Source organism: Elephas maximus, chromosome 1, assembly GCF_024166365.1.
Source record: "Elephas maximus indicus isolate mEleMax1 chromosome 1, mEleMax1 primary haplotype, whole genome shotgun sequence".
Classification (NCBI taxonomy): domain Eukaryota; kingdom Metazoa; phylum Chordata; class Mammalia; order Proboscidea; family Elephantidae; genus Elephas; species Elephas maximus.
Genome location: NC_064819.1, coordinates 111437877 through 111461934, shown reverse-complemented (window position 1 = coordinate 111461934; position 24058 = coordinate 111437877). Strand labels below are relative to the sequence as shown.

The following is a 24058-nucleotide window of genomic DNA, read 5'->3' as shown; positions in this document are numbered from 1 at the left end:
AGGGTGATCACATATCACATCTCAACAGGGAAGTGACTACAACATCATACGACTGCCAAAACACCGAGAATCATGGCCCAGCCAAGTTAACACACAATCTTAACCATCACAGCATGGTTAGGCTAGTGTACGTGAGAGCTAGCCACCTGTGTCTCAGGGGTGGTGGATGTGGCTGGGCTTGTACCATGCCTGTGCAGTGCTCCTGTGCCTCAGGGAGGGGTGGTGGGCATGGCTAGGCTTGTGCCCTTCAAAGCTGGCCTCCTGGGCCTCAGAGAAAGTTGATGGGCTGGCTTGGCCAGGTTTGCATCCATCAGCTAGAGCCTCCTGTGTGTCAGGGAGGGGTGGTATGCATGGCCAGGTTTGTGCCATTCAGAACAGGCCACCTTGGGGAGGGGTAGTGGGCATGGATGAGCTTGACTACATTGGCTAGGGTCTCTTGTATCTCAGGGAAGGGGTGGCGAGCAGGCCTCGGCTTGCTTGAGCAAGTACAGGCAGCCTGTGCCTCCAGGAGGGTATGGTGGGCAGAACCAGGCTTGGGTGTGCAAGTGGGCAGAGATGCTGGGTATGGCCAGGCTTGCACAAGCAAGTATGAGCAGCCTGCACCTCTGGGAGGGGGTGGTGGGCTAGACCAGGCTTTCGCATGTCCCCGCAGGACCCCTGTGCCTTGGGCATATAAGTGAGAGCCACCTGTGCCTCAGGGAGGAAGTGGTGGGTGTGGCCAGGCTTGCACAGGTCCATGCAGGACTCCTGTGCCTCAGGGAGGGGATGGTGGGGTATGGCCAGGCTTGCACACCTTGATTCTGTCTGTCTGTTCCTTAGGACATACCCTAACGCAGATGACGGGTGGGGTGACTGCTTCCACAGGGCTAGATTTGGGGGAGTGGCTCTAGTTGTTACTCTGTGGGTTGACTTTTTGCTGGGTGGATCCTATGTAAATAGCCAGGTGCCTCCACCAACAAGTAGTTCCTGTGGTAATTCCTAGCTCCCTCTGTCACACACACTAGAAAGGCTAGAACTCTGTTCCTTCCCTTTACTTCCCAGTAAATGTGCAGTTCCTGTCTACACTTTCTCCTCTAAGGCTCCAATGACTCGATCTGTTTTGCTCGCTCTAGAAGCACTTCCCCATGGTTCCCTGGTTTCAAAGCTATACCACTCCTGTGCTCCGCACCCATCCCCCCCGCCCCAGGGTTGCCCCATCTCTGGCCATGTCCTGCCCACCATGGCTTTTCTTTTTGAGTTTTTTTGCACAGAATCTCTATCGCTAGCTATGCTCTCTTTGCGCTTGTTTCCTGGGTCCCTCACTTAGGGTTGTTCGATCCCATCTCAAAATGGCCATGGTGCTCCATGCCAACAGGGAGCGTGTGGTCCATCTGCAAATCTCTTTTCCTGGTGACCTCGTTCTTCCTCTCCTTCCAGTTGGTGTTCAATCTGTTTCTTCAACTCTCCGTTTGATGCTCTGGGACCTGAGGTCATTCTTTGTGTCTGTTTTATTTAGTTTCTCGAGTTTTTGTTGTCAGGGGGTAATTATAGTGCGTGTATCTAAGGTGCCATATTGAACCTCTTCCATCATTGGGATTCTTGAGGAGAATGAACATAACCCATATCACAGTAATTTATTTATCAGAAATGCTTACTAATATGATCTGTGTTTATGTGTTTTATTTCAGTACGGACCAATATTTACAGTCTTTGTTGTGGGAAAACGAATGACCTTTGTTACTGAAGAAGAGGGAATTGATGTGTTTCTAAATTCCAAAAAAGTAAATTTTGAACTAGCAGTGCAAGAGCCCATTTATCGTACAGGTAAAGAATTTTTTTAGATAGTTCATTTGAAATACAACATTGGAATCCAAGCATTGTTTTATATAAAAATTATGTTCTCGCTCCTCAACCAAGAAAGACAGGGGCTCATTATTTTATTCTTGAGGGTAGGGATGGGGGGAAGATTATATGATGAGTTTGTCTGGACATTGAAAAATAAACCATTGGCAACATAATAAATTTAGATTTCAATTAGCCATATGTAAAAGATGAGGTCAGCTCTCTGATTTTTTCTTCAGAGAATATTTGGGACCTGTATCATGTTTCAGCTCCCAAAATAATGCTAACACTCTTCTCCTGCTTGTACATACACTGTTGTACAGGCAACAGCTCTTGGCTTAATTACATGTTGCTACTCTGCTTCCTGAAAGTAGAATTCCACTGCTTGATAAGCCCTTTACTATGGCATTTCCTGACATGTTCCATAGGGCCATTAAGGTAAGCAGGGCTCGGCTTGCCCTTTCACAATTCTTCATCTTCACAGACTGCTAGATTGTAATGATCAGCGTGCTTCCAGTATGGCCATCATTATTTCTTCTCAGACTGTAAACATGTGTGCTGAGGCTCTCTGTCCTTCCAGGAATGCAGAGCTGGTTCATTTTATGCCTGGCTCTTTCCTCTCCTTTCACAATGGCTGTGGTTGCTTCTACTGTGTAGGGCTTCTTTCTCTCTGCTTTCCTTTTTTTTTCTTTCCTCTCAGGTTTTTCTTTTCATGTAACCTCTTGTGCATTTCTTGCCATTAAGACAAAAAAGTTTGCTTTAAAAGCTATTAATGACTAAGAAGAGTGATTATTTTTTCTCCTTGCTTGCATTAAAAACAAAAACAAAAAACAGTATGTTGCATGAAAAAAAACTACGTTGGACTTCAGAGTTTGACAAATGCACAGTTGTTTCAGCACCACCACAAGCAGGATACGGAACAGTTCCATTATTCTAAAAAATTCCCTCATGCTGCCCCTTTGTAGACAAACCCTCATTTCACCCGTAACTCCTGGCAAGCACTGATGTGCTATCCATCCCTATAGCTTGCCTTTTCTAGATGTCATTTAAATGGAATCATACAGATAAAATCTTTGAGTCTGACTTACTTCACTTAGCTTAACACATTTGAGATTTATCCGTGCTGTTGTGTGTATCAGCAGCCCTTTCCTTTTTAGTGCTGAGTAGTATTCTGCTGTATGGAAATGCCACATCTTGTTTATCTGTTCACCAGCTAAAGGACATTTGAGTTATTTCCATGTTGTGCAATTATGAATAATGTTGCTACAAATCTTTGCATGAACGCAAGTTTTCATTTTTTAAAAATACCTAGGTGTAAGACTGCTGGTTCATAGGGCACATGTATGTTTAACGTTGTAAGAAACTACCAAACTGTTGCCCAGAGCGGCTGTACCATTTTGTACTTCCACCCAACAGTGTATGAAAGTTCTAATCGCTCCCCATCCTTTCTAGTACTTGTTATTGTCAGTTTATTAATTAAAAAAAAATTTTTTTTAGATGTTTTAATAGGATGTAGTGGTATCTCATTATGGTTTTAATTTGCATTTCTATAGTGAGTAATGACAGTGAACCATATGCTTACTTGGCATCTGTATATATTTCTGTTAAGATATTTTGCTCATTTTAAAAACTGAGTTTTTTGTTTTCTTCTTGTTGAGTTTTGAGAATTCTTTATATGTTCTGAAAACAAATTCTTTGTCAGCTATATGATTTGCAGATATTTTCTGCCAGTCTCTGGCTTAACTTTTCATTTCCCAAACTGTTTTTCACAGAAGAAAAATTTAAATTTTGATGAAGTCCAATTTACGATTTTTGAAGAGTCATGCTTAAGTGTCAAGTTTAACACTTTTCTTAAGCCAAAGTCACATGATTTTTACTCCTATGTATACTTCTAAAAATTTTATAGTTTTACATTTTACAATGATGGTTATGGTTCATTTTGTGTTAGTTTTTGTGTAAGGTGTGAGGTGTAAGTCGTGGCTCATGTTTTTGCATATGAACATCTAATTGTTCCAACACCGTCTGTTAAAAGCCTATCTTTTCTCCATTGATGTTGTCCCACAGTTTCCTGAGGCTTTGTTCTTTTTTTTTTTTAATCTTCCTTTCTCTGTATTCTTCAGACTTTATAATATATATTAGTCTATTTTTCAGTTCACTGATTTTTCTCTGCCATTTTGCTGTTAAGCTCATCCAGTGAATTTTATATTCTCAACATTGTATTTTTCAGGTCTGAAATTTCCTTTTTTCAAAAATATAGTTTCTGTTTTTCCGCTAAGGACCTTTTCTTTATATTTCTAAAGTGTCTATCTTTGCCTCATGGAAGATCATTCTAATAGTTACTTTGAAGCCTTTGTCCAAATCACTTTATAGTCAGCATGTGTTGATTGACATTCTCTAGACAAATATAAATTTTTTTGTTCTTTATACGTATCTTAGCTTCTTAGGGCTGCTGAAACAAAATACCACAAATTGGATGGTTTTAAAGAACAAAAATCTATTTTATAACGGTTCAGTAAGCTAAAAGTCCTAATTCAAGGTGTCACAGGGCTATGCTCTTTCTCTCTCTGTTGGTTCCAGGAGGGAGATCCTTCTTTGTCAGTAACCCCAGGAATTTATTGGCATTCCTTAGGTTGTAGGCAGATCCTTATATAGTATATTCCCTAGAAGTCTCCCCTTTTATAAGACACCATTCAGAAGGCATTGGGTTTAGGGCCTACTCTGGGTCTGGGTCTACTCCAGTATGACCTTGTTTAACTTAACTAATAGCAAAAGAAAAATCCTATTTCCAAACAAGGTCAAATTCAGAGGTGCAGGGCTTAGAACTTCAACATATCTTTTGGAAGGATACAGTTCAGTCCATAACAATCTGCCCTCTGGTTCCCCAAAATCCATGTCCTGCCTATGTGCAACATATATTTATCTCATCCCAGCATTGCCAAAAGTCTTAACCTATTCCAGCATCAACTCCAAAATCAAGTCCAAAATCTAATGTTCGGAATCATCTAAATCAGGTATGGATGAGAATCTGGGTATGGTTCATCCTGGGCAAAATTCCTTACCATCTTTGGGCCTGTGGAACCTAAAATGTAAGTTATCTGCTTCCAAAGTATGCTGTGGAACAGGCATGAGGTAGACATTCACATTTAAAAGGGAGAAATAGAAGGAAAAGAAGAGGTCACAGGTCTCAAGGAAGTCTGAACCCAGCAGGGCAAATTTCATTTGATCTCAAGGCACATCTGGATGATGACCTCACCCTCTGAAACCTAGATGGCAGCCCCACCCTCTGAAACTGAGGAAACAGCAGTACCACCTTTGGGCTTGTACTAGCAGTTCTGCTGGTCTCTGAACTATTCCCAGGATCATCCTTTCCTTTTCTTGAAGAACAATAGATGTTTGCAGTCAAGCAGCTCCATCAGCCTGTTTCCTGCCTGTGGAATTCCAGGAGGCAGACAGCTTTCTTTAATTTTGTGCTGTGTCTCTCCCCTTTAGTCTAAACTGGGAGCGTTTCTGGTGCCATGATTGATTGGATTACTAGGTCACACACCTTATCTCTTTAGCAAATGGTTGTTCAGCCACAGGCTTAGTGTCCTCTCCAGAGCGTGCTTTCTTCAATTTTGCAACAGAGTTTTCCAAATCTTTAAGTTCTGGTTTCTTTTCACTTAACAGTTCATTCCTCAATTTCTCTCTTTCCTCCCACATTTTATACTATAAGCAGGAAGGAGAAACTATGATACCCCTTCAGGATCTTACTTACAAATCTCCTCAGTCAAATATCCAAGTTCATCACTGACAAATTCTACTTTCCACAAAGCATTCAAACATAATTCATCCAAGTTTTTTGCCTCTTTATAATACAGATCCCCTTTCCTCCAGTGTCCAATAACATGTTCCCTATTTACTTTTAAGGCTTCACCAGAAGCACATTACTATCCACATTCCTAGCAATATTCTGTTCATGATAATAGAAGCTTCCCCTATAGCTCTCACCAGAATCACTTTCTGAGTCCTCACCAGAATCACTTTTAATATCCTAATTCTACCGTCTGTCACTTCAAGGCAATCTAGGCTTTTAATGTCAAGTGCCTCATACTCTTCCAGCCTCTACTCATTACTCATTATCCAATTCCAAAGCTACTTCCACATTTTTTAGTGTTTGTTAGGGCAGCACTACCACTCTCTGGTACCAAACTCTGTCTTAGTGTCTTAGGGCTGCCATTACAAAATATCACACGGTGGGTGGCTTTAAAGAACAGAAATTTATTTTCTAAAAATTCTGGAAGCTTATTGTTATTAAGTGCTGTCAAGTCAATTTTGAACTTGTAGTGACCTCATGTGACAAAGTAGAACTTCGATGGCACAGTGGCTAAGACCTTGGCTGCTAACCAAAAGGTCATTGGTTCAAATCCACCAGCTACTCCTTGGAAACCCTGTGGGGCCGTTCTACTCTGTGCTTCTGTGCTGTAGGGTCACTATGAGTCAGAATTGTGTAGATGGCAAAGGATTTTTTTTTTTTTTGGAATACAGGAATAGATTTCTGGCTCTTTCTCCCATGGAGCCACTGGGTGAGTTTGAGCCGCCAACCTTTCACTTAGCAGCCAAGCATTTAACCATTGTGCCACCAGGGATCTGGAGGCTGGAAGTCTGAATTCAGGGCATTGGCAGGGCAATGCTTTGGGGAAGATCTTGCCTTGTTAATATCCCCAGACATTTATTAGAGTTTCTTACTTGTAGACAGATTACATGGTATCTTCCACCTCTGTGTGACTCTGTTTTTGTGCTTGTTTTGCCTTTTTATAAGGCAGCACTCTGAAGGAATTAGGTTTAGGAACCACCCTACTTTGGTATGACCTCCTTTAATTTACCTGATAACAAAAGAAAACTCTTCTTTCCAAACAAGTTCACAGTCACAGGTAGTGGGTAAAGGACTTCAACATATTTTTATAGGGGATACAATTCAATCCATAACAATATGTTGAGTAATTTTTAATTACATCCCAGGCAGTTTAGATTTTTTTTTTTTTTAATAAGACTCTGGGTTTATGAGACTTTGGGTCCTATTAAAAGTCTCTGGAAGATATTGAATTTTTGTTTCAGCGGGCATTCAACTCGGTGTGTTAAATCTGCAAGTTCGTTTTATAGTTCCAGCATCAATTCAGTTTTCAGACTTCTGCAGTGCTGTTGGGTCTGGTCCATGCACATGCCACTCAGGGTTTAGTCTGATATTCGGGTGGTGATTTATATCATAGTTTAGTTTTTAAAAGCCTTTGCTGGAGCCCTGGTGGTGCAGTGGTTAAGAGCTTGGCTGCTAAGCAAAAGGTTAGCAGTTCGAATCCACCAGCTGTTCCTTGGAAACCCTGTGGGGCAGTTCTACCCTGACCTATAGGGCCGCTATGAGTCTGAATTGACCTGACAGCAATGGGTCTGGTTTTTGTTTTGTTTTTTGGTTTATGTTGTTTTGGTTCTGTTCCGTATATGCACGTCTTGGGTGAGAGCCTTGGCTTTGTTTTATAGTTCACGCAAAGAATTAGGGAACCCTTTTTCCAGCTTTCTTTTACCGGGATTTCCCCTCTACTCTCTGGCCCTGGGGACCCCTTTTCCCAGTCTCCTGTCTAGAAAGCCAGTGCAGGAGAGGGATTCTCTCAGAGTTTTTGTCCCTGTTCCTGTTGTATAGTTCTGTGTCACTGGAGCTGGTTTCAGGCGAAGCAGCCATTAAAAAAAGAGGAAAAGAATAGTGTGGTTCCCCCAACACTCTTTGTATCACGAGAGCTCCTTTTTCCAATTCCTCTGGCCAGGGAGATGTTTTTTCTCTCAGGATTTTAAGTAAGTGCCTGTCACCTGCTGTCACTTCTGTGGAAGTGCAGCTTTGCAACTGGGACCACCCTTGAAGCAGGTCCAAAACAGAAAAATACGAAATAAAAAAGAAAATGGAGATTCTTCTTACACTCTGTCTGCAAGGCAAGGCCCATTTTCCCTGTCCTTTGACTGCAGAGAGGGCTTCTCTGAGAGGTTTTGCTGTCTGTATCTGCAGAGTATTTCTGGTATTCCATCTGCCTTAGAGTCAAAGCTGGAGTTACAGAAGGTGTTATGGATTGAATTGTGACCCTTGAGATATCTGTTGAAATCCTATATCTGTAAATATGATTCTCTTGGGAAATAAGGTTTCTTTGTTATGTTAACTAGCTCATGTCTGAATAGGGTGGGCTCTAAATTTAGATACTTCTGAGTTATAAAAAGGACAGAATGGACACCCAGGGAGAAGAGAAAGGCAGACAACCGTGACAGATTCATTTACAAGGATTGTTGGCAGCTACTAAAAATGGAAATAAACAAGGAAGGACCTTCCCCCAAAGCCAAGCCCTGAATTCAGACTCCTAGGTGGTACAGTAGTTAAAGTGCTCAACTGTCAACCAAAAGGTCAGGGGTTCAAACCCACCAACAGCTGTACGAGAGAAAGATGGGGCGTCTGCTTCCATAAAGATTTACAGCCTTGGAAACCCTATGAGACAGTTCTACAGTTCTTCTCGGCCCTATAGGGTCCTATGAATTGAAATCAACTTGACAGCTATGGGTTTGATTTTTTTTTTTTGAAATGGTGAGAAAATTAATTTTTGTTCTTTAAAGCTACCCACTTTTGAGGTAACTAAGACAGGAGGGAGAAAAATGCAAAGAACTCATTGTTGTACTGACCATTCTTAAAGGTTTGACTCCCCTCCTCAATCTACCTGCTGTTGTTTACTTTTTGGAGTCCTCAAGTAGTTGCTTTACATATTCTGTTCAGCGCTTTCATAATCACTGCAATTTTGGCCATAACAGAATTCTCTCTCTCTAAAAAAACAAACACACACTTTATGTAGACTCCCTTTACTTAACGTATTCTTTCTTCAGACAGGGATCATTACAACCAACTGATTATGTTGATATTTTCTTGGTTTTCTTAACCAAATTTCAGTTAAATGGACCTGGCACTACCACTGAGGTCTTGTTTGTAAAGATTCTTAACCCTGGTGTGAAGACTAAGATAGAAAAAGGGATTGAGTATACACAACAGCCTGGGCTGTATTTTCAGTATGTTGCTGATGAGTTGGGACGTGAGAAAAAATTGAGAGCCACAACCCTAGAGTTGGATGTGTGTGTGTTTTCAATGTACTCTTTTGTTCAATGATTCTACCAGTATTCATAAAGCAATGACTGAGTAGTAAGCTTTATATCATGTACTTTAAACCAGGGAGCTCAGACCAGCTAGAAAGGCAAAGACAACATTACAGTAATATGTGTTTTGAATGCCTAATGATGGGGCAAAAACTATTAGTGGGGTTAGAAAAGACCTCCCGGAAAAAGTAATATTCAAGAAAACACATAATGGATGAATAGAATTTAGCAGGGGAATTTGGGCCTTGCTCGTGTGGGTGTGTTGTGTGGGAAGTTGATAAAGTGGGAAATATTCTGAGTGGAAAAGCAGCTTTTGAAAATTCTAGAATACGTAAAAAAGGATATGTTTTTAGTATACATGGGATATAGATTTGGTGGGAAGGGGCTAGAAATACCACCGGGGAGCTGGAAAGATGGTGGAAGGCCTTCTAAGCATTGTTAAGAATGGGAAGCCAGTGAAAGCTTATAAACATGGAAATAAAATCATCAGATTCGTGTTCCCCAGAGGTACTCTTAATCACCCACATATAGACCATCTTTAACATGAATTATTCTAGACTTTTATTACCTCATATGATTGGTTGAATCTTTCAAGTTTTATTTATATACTGTATCACTTGGCTATAGTCACTACTGACCAAGTAATAGTAGAGATATATTGACTGTATGCTTAACAAAATTGTTGCTTATTTTGAAAATAGTTTTCTGTTTTTATAGCATCAATTCCAAAGAATATATTTTTCACACTTCATGAAAAACTCTATATTGTGATGAAAGGGAAAATGGGGACTTTTAACCTCTATCAATTCAATGAGCAAGTGACTGAAGAATTGCATGGACAACTGGAGAATTTAGGCACTCATGGGACAATGGATCTGAACAACTTAGTAAGGTAAATAGATGCATTAATATGATTTAATCTTGCCTTTTTAGATTAAAAAATGTAAAGCCTAACAATTGCATTTTTGAAGTTATCTGGTGAGTGAAGTCTACCTGACTAGGCTATTAAGAGGCTTTTTGCTCTTTTAAATTCTAATTGATGGGTAGTTTTTTTCAGTTTAGCATTTCTAAAACAAGCCAATGTGATCAAATAAGCCAATACAATCACTGTAATAGATTTACCTCGATTTCTCTTTATCTATTCCATACAATTGTGTATGCTCTAGATGAATTTCTCTCATGATTATCACGCGTCCATCAGAATTTTGATAAACCATTCAGTGCAGTTTGTGATTTTTAGATCAAGAGGACAGAGAGAAAATAGAACCATGAAGCTGATGACAAAGGTCCAGGAGATGTTTGTGAGACATAATAAGGCAGCTGAGGCAAAGTCAGTGTGGCCCTCCTTCTAGAGGGGAGGTGCCAGGAGACAGAACAAGGCAGTGGAGGGGGCCCTGGAGTACTGAGCCATGTTCTGAAACTTCTTGGCAAAATTAGGGGCTGACATGGGGGCTGTGAGGAAAATTCTCCAAATGTGTAAGGAGATTTGGTAAAATGAAGTTACCTGGAACACTTTTCCATCTCAGTGGACTCCTAAGCTATTGAAGGCAAGATTAAATACTTTTGGCTCATAGAACACAGTCGCAATGAATGTTTTATTAGCAGTCCAGAAAGAAAGAAAGAAAACAAACAAAAATGATTAACCAAACTTTAAGAGTGTCCAGTATCAACAACCAAACAAAGCAAATACTCAGGTATCTTTGAAGCTTTGAGGGAAGGAGATCCTGACATTTCTAGTGTTTTTATTGTTAGGTTCCCTCGGGTTGGTTCCAACTCATAGCAACCCTATGTACAACTGAATAAAACACTGCCCGATCCTGCACCATCCTCACAATTGTTATGCCTGAGCCCAGTGTTGTGGCCACCATGTCAATCCATCTTGTTGAGGGTCTTCATCATTTTCCCTAACCCTCAACTTTACCAAACATGATGTCCTTCTTCAGGGACTGATCCCTCCTGGTAACATGTCCAAAGTGTGTGAGACATAGTCTCACTATCCTTGCTTCTAAGGAGCGTTCTGGCTGTACTTGTTCCAAGACAGATTTGTTCATTCTTTTGGCAGTATTCTTTGCCAATACCATAATTCAAAGGCGTCAACTCTTCTTCAGTCTTCCTTATTCATTGTCCATCTTTCACATGTACATGAGGGCATTAAAAACACCATGGCTGGGGTCAAGCGCACTTCAGTCTTCAAGGTGACATCTTTGCTTTTTGACACTTTAAAGAGGTGTCTTGTGGCAGATTTGCCAAATGTAATAATGCATAGTTTGATTTCTTGATTGCTTCTTCCATGTGTGTTGATTGTGCATCCAAGTAAAATGAAGTCCTTGACAACTTCGATATTTTCTCCATTTATCATGATGTTGCTTATTGGTCCAGTTGTGAGGATTTTTGTTTTCTTTATGCTGAGGTGTAATCCGTACTGAAGGCTGTAGTCTTTGATTTTCATCAGTAAGTGCTTCAAGCCTTCTTCACTTTCAGCAAGCAAGGTTGTGTCATCTGCACATCACAGGTTGTTACTGAGTCTTCCTCCAATCCTGATGCCCCATTCCTCTTCACATAGTCCAGCTTCTCAGATTATTTGCTGAGCATACAGATGAAATAAGTATCACACGCAAGTAAAATTTCGCTGAAGATCATTCAAAAGTGGTTGCAGCTGTACATTGTCAGGGAATTGCCAGAAATATAAGCCAGATTCAGAAGAGGACATGCAATGAGGGATATCATTGCTGATGTCAGATGGATCCTGGCTGAAAGCAGAGAATGCTGGAAAGATGTTTACTGCGTTTTATTGACTATGCAAAGGTATTCACCTGTGTAGATCATAACAAATTATGGGTAACATTGTGAAGAATGGGAATTTTGGAACACTTAATTGTGCTCATGAGGAACCTGTACATAGATCAAGGGGCAGTCTTTCGAACAGAATGATGGAATACTGCGTGGTTTAAAGTCAGGAAGGGTGCATATCAGGGTTGTATCCTTTCATCACATCTATTCAGTCTGTATGCTGAGCAAATAATCTGAGAAGCTGGACTATATGAAGAAGAACAGAGCGTCAGGATTGGAGGAAGACTCATTAACAACCTGCGATATGCAGATGACACAGCCTTGCTTGCTAAAAGAAGACTTCAAGCACTTACTGATGAAGATCAAAGACTACAGTCTTCACTATGGATTACACCTCAATAGAAAGAAAACAAAAATCCTTACAACTGGACCAATAAGCAAAATCATGATGAAAAGATTTAAGTTGTCAAGGATTTCATTTTACCTGGATCCACAATCAACGTCCATGGAAACAGCAGTGAAGAAATCAAACAACGCATTGCACTGGGCAAATCAGCTGCAAAAGACCTCTTTAAAGTGTTAAAAAGCAAAGATGTCACCTTGGAGACTAAGATACTGGTGACTCAAGCCATGGTGTTTTCAATTGCCTTGTATGCACATGAAAGGTGGACAATAAATAAAGAAGACTGAAGAAGAATTGACACCTTTTAATTGTGTTGTTGGTGAGGAATATTGAATATACCATGGACTTCCAAAAGAATGAACAAATCTCTCTCGGAAGAAGTACAACCAGAATGCTCCTTAGAAGCAAGGATGGCGAGACTACGTCTCACATACTTTGGACATGTTGTCAGGAGGGATCAGGCCCTGGAGAAGGTCATTATGCTTAGTAAAGTAGAGGGTCAGCGAAAAAGAGGAAGATCCTCAATGAGATGGGGTGACACAACGGGCTCAAGCATAGCAAGGATTGTGAGGATGGCACAGGACTGGGTAGTGTTTTGTTGTACATAGGGTCGCTATGAGTCGGAACTGACTTGATTGCACCTACCAACAACAACATTTCTGTTACCCCTAAATTATCTTAACCGCAGTAAGCAAATATTACAGCCTCTTAAAAGCGACTTTTCCTCCAAAGAGTCTGTCACATATTATTATTTACCTCTAATTTTTTTTTTTTAATGTATAGCTATAAAATAATGCCTTTTTTTTGTATCCTATGTCTTTCTACTTTTTGTTATTGGGTATGACTTGTTACGTGTTTATGTCTTTGTAGGCTTCTCCTTTATCCAGCCATCGTGAATATACTCTTTAAAAAAGATTTTTTTCCCACAAACAAGAGTAAAATCATGGAATTCCATCGACATTTTCAAACTTATGATGAAGGTTTTGAGTATGGGTCCCAGATGCCAGAATGTCTCCTAAGGTAGAGAGTTGTTTCCTATAATTAATTCATTGACCAAGCTTCTCTCAGCACTCCATACATTTCTCTGTTCTAAGCAGACATAACAGCAGTTTAGGTGGAAAAGAGAGAAGCTATTTCTTTATGACCTGTTTTGGTTGTGTGCATGTTGAGGTAGGGACAGAAGAAGAGAGATGGTCTCTCCCCTCACCCTTTTGTTTTCTTATTTTGATGAGAGAAAAGAAAAGCAAAGAAAAAGAAATGGAAATAGAATGAAGAATTTATTTTGAGGCCTTTTGCCCTATTTATAGGTTATTATTGCCACAGTTTTTGTCCATGCTAAATTCCGGTGTCTCAGAATTAGACATTACCATCCTCATTCTTCCCGAGGCAAAAGTAATCTATAATCTATCTGTGTGGTGAAATGTATTTCTCACAGTTGGCTCTGATTAATGCGTATAACGCGGTTCAAATGCAAAGTAACTGAATAATTTTTTTAATTTCTTGGCAGTAAGTCTAAAATGGTGACTGGTAGAAAAGATTAAAAAAGATTAAACCAGTTTGCTTTATCTGGCTTAACCCTGCCAGCAATTGATCGCTGGGCTGTGTTCTTATCCTCCCACAACTTAAAACAGCCAGAGTAAAAGCAGACAGAGCATGTTGTGTGGCCCTGTTTTCTTATTCAATGCCAGTCCTGTAGGAATGTAAACATTTATTCACAAAACACACTCAAACGTGGCTGCCTGGCCCTCTCAATTTTATTTGTGGGCTAATAAGTTTGAAGGTAGGACTCCCATGAAATTCTAGCTGAAAATGAAGACAAAATTTGAGGAAGTAACTATAATTACATAGATATTCACCTTTTATGCTGTGACCTGCTACTCTTAATGTACTTTCAAAAATTAATTTCTATGTATATTTTTTTCTCACATAGAAACTGGTCAAAGTCCAAAAAGTGGCTCCTAGCACTGCTTGAGGAAAACATTCCAGATATAAAAACTTATAAACCCACAAAAGTTAATTCCATGGTAAGTATTCTTTGGCTTTTTTGCTACAATATATGAGATAAAGATATTCATAAAATATGATTGCTAAAATTATATTACTGCTAAAAAATTGAGATTAATTAGATAGCATTTTTGTTATAAGCGTTGTGCTGGACATATTTACACATATTACCTTCTCACAACAGCAAGGTAGGTATTTACCTTATTTTATGTAAGATAAAACTGAGGTTACAAACAAAATTCTGAGGCTTTTCATTGATTTATACGTTAGTGAACAGCAGACTGTGTCAACAGTGACAGGTGGGAATAATGGCAAATCAGGAAAGGCTAATAAAGCTCCATAAGGTAGATGTTTCTCTTTTCAAAAAATTCAAGGAATAATGTGGTATGAATTAAAAAGCAAGGCACTAGGAGCTGATGTCCCAAGTGTTAGTCTAAGCCTGTGGCTCTCCAGGTGTGGTCCCAGACCAGCAGCACCTGCATTACCTGAGAACCACTCAGTCAGAAAATAGGAGGAGCCCAGAAATCTGTGCTTTAACAAAACCTCCAGGTGGTTCTGTTGCTGCTGACATCTGAGAACCATTTCTCCGGATGAATGGTTCTCAACCCTGGCTGCTTATTAGAATCACCTCTGGGGACTTTTAAAAAGTACCTGATGCCGAGGTTCACTCTCAGAGACGGGATGCGTTTGGTTTGGACTGCCTGGGCTCAAATCCAGTCACCAGGTGTGTAACTTTGGACATGATATTTAACCTCTCAGTCTCAGTTTACGCATCTATTAACCCTTTTGTGCCTGGTGGAACATGAAGCGACTGTGAACTTTTCAGCCTCTGGGGTTTATTGGGAAGTTGCTGTACCACTGACAGAATGCGCTGCTGCACGGCAGGGGCCTTTATGACTGTTTGAAGCTGAAGAAATGGGCGTGTGCTCCAAATGGTTTTTACAGGATATTGTGTGTCCGAATTTTTGATAGGAAAAATAGAAATTTTGAAAAGTTTTTATTTGTTACACATATGTACCAATAGACACCAGAGGGGACTCTGGGGTATAATTAGTGGTACTTCATATGTACCACTAAACACGGTAGACTTGTGGGAGGGGGAGAGAAAAAAAAAATCCATACTACCTATCAAAAATTCAGATACACTCAATGATTGAGCATGCTTCCATTAAATGAAAACACATGGTATCACAAAAAACTCAGGGCAGAAAACAATTGGGCCACCAAAGGGCTAAATGGGGTTTGTAATACCTACCTCATAAGGTTGTTGTGACGATTAAATAATTGCTATTTGTAAAGCACTTAGTGCCTGGTACGTTCGTTTGTAGTTGAGTTGATGCGTACCAGAGTTGAACTGTGCCTCAAAGGGTTTTCAGTGGCTTATTTTTAGAAGTAGATCACCAATCCTGTCTTTCGAGGTGCCTCTAACTAGACTCCAACTTCCAACCTTTTGATTAGCAGCTGGGTGTGTTCACCAGTTGCACCCCCCAGGGGCCACTCCTGGTGCACAGAAAGGACTGTATTTAAGAGTTTGTTACCATTGGTACTACCATTTAAAGAAACAGTTCAAACCTTTTAGTATTTAACAACAATATCCACAGTTTTTGTTTGTGTTTAGGTATGTAGCAAGTGTGGTTACAAACAACTCTGCTTAACACTGGAGAGGAGGATAATCTTAGAAAAGGAATAAATGTGTATGAATATTTAGGCATCTCCCTCCTGAATGTACTGCAGCCCCCTTCATTGGCAAACTATGTCTCAGTTAATGTTTCTGTTTTACAAGCTGAGGCCAACAAACACACATTTTTATTTGCAGTTATTTTTCACGATGTAGAGGCAAGGCCACGTGTGTATAAAAAATGCCTCCAGACAGATCTGTAATTTAGGGACGTAGTAAACAGGATTTGTAGCACCCCAGCTAAAATTCCATTCTGACGCTACTTCAAGAAGAGTCTATTTTTCTTACTGTGAAGAAATGAGGCATTTTTTAATCATAGTCATGCTAACTCCTACACGAATGAAGACAGAATTTGAACTTACTGAAGCTAGTCCAACATTTCAGACTTTGAAAAAGAATCCAGCTTGAGCATTCATGAGCAGTTTAACTTAATTTTTGTATTGCTTCTCTGTTTTTCCCTAGCAGTGTTCACACTGAGCTTATGGTTTTATACCCACACTTTTTTTTAAAAAAATGGGCTAAGAAAATGAAAGATTATTTTGTCTTCTACTGAATAAGTAGATTTCAATGGCCTAGTTAAGCAGAAGGCTGGGTAGAAGTTTTTGGTTTTCCTTTTTTTTTTTTTTAATATTCTGTACATATAAAAAAAATGTGATTTCTCACATATTATTTTAGATATACTGTGTATTAAACCAGTATTTTCATTTCAGGAATCCCTGGTGGCTGCTAACCAAAAGGTTGGCAGTTCGAATCCACCAGGTGCTCCTTAGAAACCCCTGTGGGGCAGCTCTCCTCTGTCCTGTAGGGTTGCTGTGTGTTGGAATTGACTTGATGGCGTGTTTTTATTTTATTTTCATTTCAAAGTTTTACTGCTCCACAGAATAGCATATAAAAGGAATGAAATGTATCTATAGGATTTTCAGAGATGTAAGTGTAGGCTTTATAGCTTTGTGCTACAACAACATATATTGCAATTAGATAGAAACCCCCTGTAAGTGGAATTTATACTTAAAAACTATTTTCAGTTCTACTAATCCAGTATTATAAGAACAATAACAGTAAGACATAAGCTTATCTCTGTGCCAAGGAGTACCAGGGTGGGCACAAATGATTAAGTGCTCAACTACTAACCAGAAGGTTGGCAGTTTGAATCCTCCCAGAGGCACCTCAGAAGGAAGTCCTAGCGATCTGCTTCTACCCTGCGCATATGGGGTCACCCTGACTTGGAATTGACTCAGTGGCAGCTGGTAATACTCTGTGCCAGGTGTAGTGTTACACATTTTATAAATGCACCATCTCATTTATTTTTCACAACAACTTTACTAATTAGAAAACTGGGAACTATTAGAAAGCTAGGAATTAGAGTGGTAAAATCGCTTTTGTAAAATTGCGTGTCTTGGTAAGAGCAGCAGTCTTAATCATGTATTTTCTTTGGTAATAGTAGTTATTTTCTGTGTCATCACATCTTAAAACTGTTGTATTGTGCAGTGCAGTTCTCTTAATCCCTAATACGTGAGAGTTATGGATTGTGTCTCTAAGTGGGAGGTACAGCATAGTGGCTAAGAATGTGGGCTCTGAAGCCAGGCTCAAAGCGTTTGGATCCCAGTTCAACCACCTACAAGCTATGTGTCCCTGGCAAAGTTATCTAAATTTATTGTGCTTCAGTTTCCTCATATGTGAAATGATGAAGATAATGTTTACTTCTTGGAGTTGGGGTGAGGATTGAAATGAGTTAAATACTTGTCAGACTCTTAAAACAGTTTACAAGTGGTAAATGAGCTATCATTATTTCTATCACCTAATCCTAAATTGAGGGCAGTGGTGGTTTAGTGGTAAGATCCTCACCTTCCATGAGGGAAACCCAGGTTTGATTCCCGCCAGTGCACATCATATGCAGCCACCACCTTTCTGTCAGCAGCGGATTGCGTGTTGCTATGATGCTGAACAGACAGGTTTCAGTGGGGCCTCCAGACTAAGACAGACTAGGAAGAGAGGCGTGACCATCTATTTCTGAAAATCAGCCAGTGGAAACCCCGTGGATCACAATGGTCTGATCTGTAACTGATCATGGGGATGGTACAGTGTTTCGTTCTGTTGTTCATGGAGTCCCCATGAGTTGGGGCCTACTCCTTGGCAGCTCATAATGATAAACCTGAATTATTTAAGAATAAAAGTACAGAAGTAATTTAATGAATGTTATAGTATCTGAATTTCTTCCCCATAATGGGGAGAGACCACTGGCAAAGGCCAATCTGAGGAACTCACCCCATGAAGAAAATGGTATCATGAAGTTTGTGGGGTGACCTGGGAGCAACCACAGTAGACGGCCTTGGAAGGCGGCCTGCTCTGAGCTGCTACTGTTCAAGTTAAATGTCAGTTTGTATTTTAATATACTGGCTTGGCAGTTCTTTCGCCCATGTTGTATGGGCTGAAAACCTGCGTGGCAGGTAGGGGTAGGGTTTTTTCTTGAATGTTGCAAGGATCTGTGTTTCTGTGTTGCTTGCATTTTCCTAAGAGCAGGAGTTTATTAGTAGTCTCTGAGGGTGCAAATGGTTAATGTGCTTGGCTGCCAGCTGAAAGGTTGGAGATTCAAGTCTCCCCAGAGGCACCTTGGAAGAAAGGACTGGTGGTCTACCTCTAAAAAATCAGCCATTGAAAACGCTACGGAGCACAGTTCTACTCTGACACACATGGGGTCTCCATGAGTCAGAATCTACTTGACACCATGGCAACTGGTGGTAGAGGTTTTTTTTTTTAAGATAATAACATTTATCAAAACAGTATGTACTAGGTCCTGTTTTAAGTCATTTAACTCTCACAACAATCCTGTGAAGTAGGTATCATATGACCATTTGATAGATGAGAAACTAAGGCACACAGAGGTTAAAGTAACTTGTCTAAGGTCACACAGCTCTCAAATTGCTGAGCCGGGATTTGAACCAAGGCAGTAAGCTGCAGAGTCTCCTAATTTCAGTACTACCGGTAAGTATGTACATCCTTTAGCATGCTTTGAGCACCAAATCCAGGAATGGCAAGAATAGTACCTTTTGAATGAAAGAAAAATGCATAGTCTGTTGTTCGTTAACGTGACTCTTGGCCACCAAGCTGTGGTTTGACAATATTTCTTTCTTTTAAGCAGACAGTGATGCAGGCTGTGCTGGATGTTATCAAGATGGAAACAAATGAGCAAGATGGTTCCAATCATGCGCTCTTACTACTCTGGGCTTCTCTGTCCAATGCTGTTCCCGTAAGTGTATCAGAAAATCAAGGGTTATATTTTAGTCTACTAAACTTTTATTTTTTCTCTTCATTTTTCTTTCTTTCTTTTTTCCTTCTTTTTCCCAGCCCTTTCCCTTCTTATTATGGGGAGAAAAAGACTACAATGGATTTGGTTGTTAGATAGGAAAACAAAACTGAATGCCTAATGAAATCTGATAAGGTCACAAAGGAAGCAAAGCCGAGATCTGAAGCGAATTCTGTCCTCTACCAGATAGTGTGTAAGGGGCCAAGGGAAAGGCTTGCTCTTTGGGGCTAGAAGTGACAGCATCTGCTTGTGGAGTCCTTTCTATAAGTCAGGCAACGTGCTTAGTGTCAGCACTGCAAAGATAAATAAGGCCTGGCTCCAACCTTTTGCTGGGGAGAGAGTAGGAAAAAGGAGAGTTTCAGATAGAACTGGGCTTAAATCTAGATACCCCTAGCCATGGCTACAGCATCTCCTTAACTCTCTGAGCCTCCATTTCCTTATCGGTACAATGGGAGGATTTGCGTAAAACTCCCAGCATGATCCTAGGACTTGGGTACTCAATCAGTGGTAACTTATTTCTCTACAAGGTTGTTGTGAGGGTTCAGTGAGATAAGTCTCACTGGCACCCAGTGACTACTGGTTCTTTGTCTTTCCTGTACCCACTCTGTCTGTGTGCCATTCCCGTTTGCATTCCTTGGCATCTTGGATCCCAGTAAGCTTCCCTGTGAGCATTCATGAGCAGTTTAACTTAATTTCTCTATTGCTTCTCTGTTTTTCCCTAGCAGTGTTTACCCTGAGCTCATGTTTTTATACCCACACTTTTTTTTTAAATGGGCAAAGAAGAAAATGAAAGATTATTTTGTCTTTTACTGGATCATTAGATTTCAATGGCCTGGTTAAGCAGAAGGCTGGGTAGAAGTTTTTGGGTTTTTTTTTTTAAAATATTCTGTACACATATCACTTAATAAATGTAAACAGTGTGATTTCTCCTGTATTATTTTATATATACTGTATATTTAACCAGTATTTTCATTTCAGAGTTTTACCGCTCCACAGAATAGCATATCAAAAGAATGAAATATACACCTATAGGATTTTCACAATAATTCTAAAGAGAGCAGAGACTTTTTAGCTGTTCCTTTAAAAAAAAAACAAAACAAAAAACCCATTGCCATCAAGTCAATTCCAACTCATAGCGACCCTATAAGACAGAGTAGAACTGCCTCGTAGGGTTTCCAAGGAGCGCCTGTTGGATTCAAACTGCTGACTGTTTGGTTAGCAGCTGTAGCTCTTAACTATGCCACCAGGGTTTCCTTTTCAAAGCAGTCGTTAACTAGATTAAAGCTAAGAGATTTGTCTGTCACTTCATGTCCAGTGCACACTGGTTTCCTGGGTCACTAGGCTCTCACATTAGCCTAAGCTACTGCTTACGAGAAGGTAAAGAGAAATCTTTTTTTATATATCTGTTATTTATGAAATAAACCCAAAGCAAACCAAATCCACTGCCATTGAGTCAATTCTGACTCATAGCAACGCTATAGAACAGAGTGGAACTGCCCCATAGGATTTCCAAGGAGCAGCTGGTGGATTCGAACTGCTGACCTTTTGGTTAGCAGCTGAGCTCTTAACCACTGCATCACTAGGGCTCCATCTATGAAATAGAAACACTCATAACTCATTTCTAATGCTAACTATGGTTAATGTTAACTGCGGTTATTTCTCTCCCTTTCTCTTGCAATAAAGAGAAATAGGGAAGAAGTTTTGTGTATCATTTTTCCTTTCCCTTATGAAGGTCTAGGTTGTTAAAGGCTTTCTAAGCACTGATACTCTAATTTCCCTTGGTGTATTGTAAAACTTATTGGGTAAAGAGTAGAGAGAGAAATTTTGGCCTCTGTGCTCAAATATGGGTCAGTCAGTTAAATGTATGTATTTCATCTGGCATGGGCAAGTAAAAATAGTCTTATCTTTTCCCCATCTTTATGTACCTCTAATATTATTCTCTAACTTTTCCTCAGTTTTTTTTTTGGAAACAGATTAAGCTATAGCAAAATTAAAAGGCAGCTAACAAAACAACTCTGAAAGCAACAAAAAAACAGTCACTTCTGTCAGAGGATTAAGTTTTAAAATCTCATTAGAAAGATTCCCCAGAAGAAATCTATACAAAGCTCTGTTGATCTAACACAGGGGAAGTCAGTCCTTTGGATTTTGTTGCTGGTGCCGGTCTGAAAGGATTTAAATCATTCATTTCAGAAAGGAGGTATCTGATGACTAGCAAAAGTTCCAACTTGCTGACTCTTGTTCGCACTTTCAGAGAGGCAGCCTGGTGTGTAAGCAGATACCCTGGAAAAGCTTTAGAGTCAGGTCCAAAGTCACATGCCATGCTCTGTGACAGTGTGCCAATTGTTTAGCCTTTCTGAGCCCCAGTGCCCTCATCTATAAAATGGGATTAATGCTATCTATTTATATCTCATAGGATAGTTGTGAGGATTATATGGCAAAGAAGTGGAAAGTGGCTCATAGTACTTGGCACAAAGTAGGTGCTCAATAAATGTTAGTTTTCTTTCCTTATAAAAATTACTGCCCTGCTTGCAATCAATCATTGCTTTAGTGGCCCATCAATAATGAACATATACTGTACTGGCTCGGAAATACTTGACCACTCAAAGGCTGCAGGGTGGGCGTGGCCATTGCTGTCTGGGCTTCTGTGGCCTCCTGTCCCTCCTGGGAGGGCCACTGAAGGTTCTTCCAGAGGTGTAGGTGGTGGGACCTGTCTTTTTTTCGTGCCCATGTCATATCCTTATCTTCTGTTTCCTACTTTGTCCTCCGAACTCCATGGGAACTCAGAGCTCAGGCCTCAGATGGGCTTGGTACCAGGTCACTAGGAAGCTCCATTATGCGCTAGGTGTCTTTTGTTGGACTGGCCCAAGATATTAACTATAATTCATGAAATTTTTTCTATGGAGAAAAAGTCTTCCAAGTTCCAAGAAATTCTAGACTGTCAAATGGACTATTTAGAACATTTCTCCAAATGCAATCTTAATATTGATATTTTACCTTTTCCAGCTGCTTCTCCTCTGAAGTTCTTCCTAAACACTCTGTCAGTAATAACCTTTACCCCCAACCTCACCACATGTCACCCCTAGCTCCCCACAGCATTTATTGTCTGCACTTCTCCTTTGACCCTTCCACTTCTCTTGTATGTTTAGCTATTTTTTTCTCCTGTGTGTACCTCATCTACCCTAGACTTGAAAGTTCTTTGGGCAAGAATTATGTCTTAGAGATATTTGTGTTTGCGATGATGGGTAGAAGACTATCTGGCATATAATAGGGACTCCATAAATATTTGTTAAATCATTTTTGAATGGATGAATAAATGATGCTGGAGAACATAGTCGGTTGATCTTCCCTTAAGGCAGAGGGGTGAGAACTTTGCTCCTTTTCCCTCCTTACCTTTTTTCTTACCTCTCTGAAACAATGGAAAGACATGTGGTTGCGGCCTCTGTGGTTCACTGAGCCAGGCAGTCCTTTTCCTTTTTGCCCAGCCCTGACCATGGACTTGACCTCTTTGACAAAGTATTAATCGGTACTGTTAGAGCAGTTTTGAGCTCCTTTCCCAAATGTGGGTACACAAAGCCTTCAGGGCCACTTATTCATGTAGATAAAACTTCCTACTGATTATTCTGTCTTTTCTTTCTTTTTTTAGAGAACCTTGCTTTTTTTTTTTTTTAAGTAGAAAATAACATTGGTTTTTAGAAGATAAATCTGTTAAGAGGCATTAAAAATGATAACTAACACCACTGTACAGCCATTTGTAGTTGAGTTCCTTACGTTTGTCATAAAAATAAGTCTTACCCAGTTTTAGTGAATCTCTAAAGCTCTGATTAAGTACATAAAATTCTGAATCACTTGTATAACTGAAAATCTATATGCTATCACAGAGATATTTCCCCAGCCTGAACTCTGACTCTTTAAATAAGATGAATTGTGAATAGAGTGGTTATTAATTAAATCAAATAACTACATTCCCATCTATAGATAACAGTAGAAAGGGCCTGAGTGGGGAGGCAGGAGAAGAGAGCATGTAACAGCTCTCTAAAGATTCGTTTGATGTGTAAAAATGAACTAGGTGATCTCTTGGGTCTTCCCAGAGTCTCTGGGTTGTAAAGGCCTTAGTTTTGCCTTTCACCTTGCTTATGTAAACAGTACCATATTCTTGCAATATCAATTTAATGTCACAAAGGGGTGGGGGGGGCAATGAGCAGTATTTAATTTGGGTATTTCCTTTCAGACAACTGCTCTTCCTCTTTTGACCACAGAGGGGAGTACTGGAGTTATTTAAAGTTACATCATATTGGAAATCAACTCCACGGCACTGGGCATGGGCAATGTTGGCTAACAAAAGCAGCAGAAAGATTTAAGTTACACAAGGTATCTTCTGAGTTATTTAGGACTGAATTTCCTAGATTAAACTGCTTTCACAAGAAATTTTTTTAGGAAAAGTGGAAGGGAAACCCAAGATTCTTTTAGTGATTTTATACTGGTTTCCTTTATAGTGTAAATAGAAACAAACAACCAAACAAAAATATTGGAAGTTAATTTTTAATGTGTATAGCAGTATACTTTTATAATACCACGAAGAAGAAATAGATGAAAAAATTTTGTTTGGACAAGAGAGGACCCGCAAGTATGTTAGGTTCAAGAACATCCAGGCCTAAAATGACCCTATTTTGATACTGAGTGCTGTCATAATTTAATTTATGAGATTTTAAGTATAGGATAGTTTCTTGGGCTGATTTAAAGTGACCGTGTTTCATTTGCAGTATACATGATTTTCTAATTCATTTGTATTTTAAAGAAATTAAATCTTAGAAAATGTTTTTGTCTTAAATTAGGGCTCTAAGTGTCATTATTCGTTGTGTCTGAATTTTAGTGCATACCTATGTAATATTTTATTGCTCATTAGTAAAAA

The 24058-nt window shown here is 39.8% G+C and overlaps 1 protein-coding gene across 3 annotated transcripts in view; it reads left to right on the top strand.

The window, feature by feature from the left end:
* The window catches only part of LOC126081623 (24-hydroxycholesterol 7-alpha-hydroxylase), a 104467-nt gene that overhangs the window by 14853 nt on the left and 65556 nt on the right, over window positions 1–24058 (top strand). For 2 of the 3 annotated variants that reach the window (XM_049893570.1, XM_049893586.1), the window contains exons 2-6: window positions 1668–1803; window positions 9688–9862; window positions 13034–13183; window positions 14094–14187; window positions 18982–19092. In XM_049893570.1, the coding sequence (XP_049749527.1) occupies window positions 1668–1803; window positions 9688–9862; window positions 13034–13183; window positions 14094–14187; window positions 18982–19092 (666 nt within the window). The remainder of the gene's footprint in view (window positions 1–1667; window positions 1804–9687; window positions 9863–13033; window positions 13184–14093; window positions 14188–18981; window positions 19093–24058) is intronic. The other variant, XM_049893577.1, reaches the window with a different exon arrangement.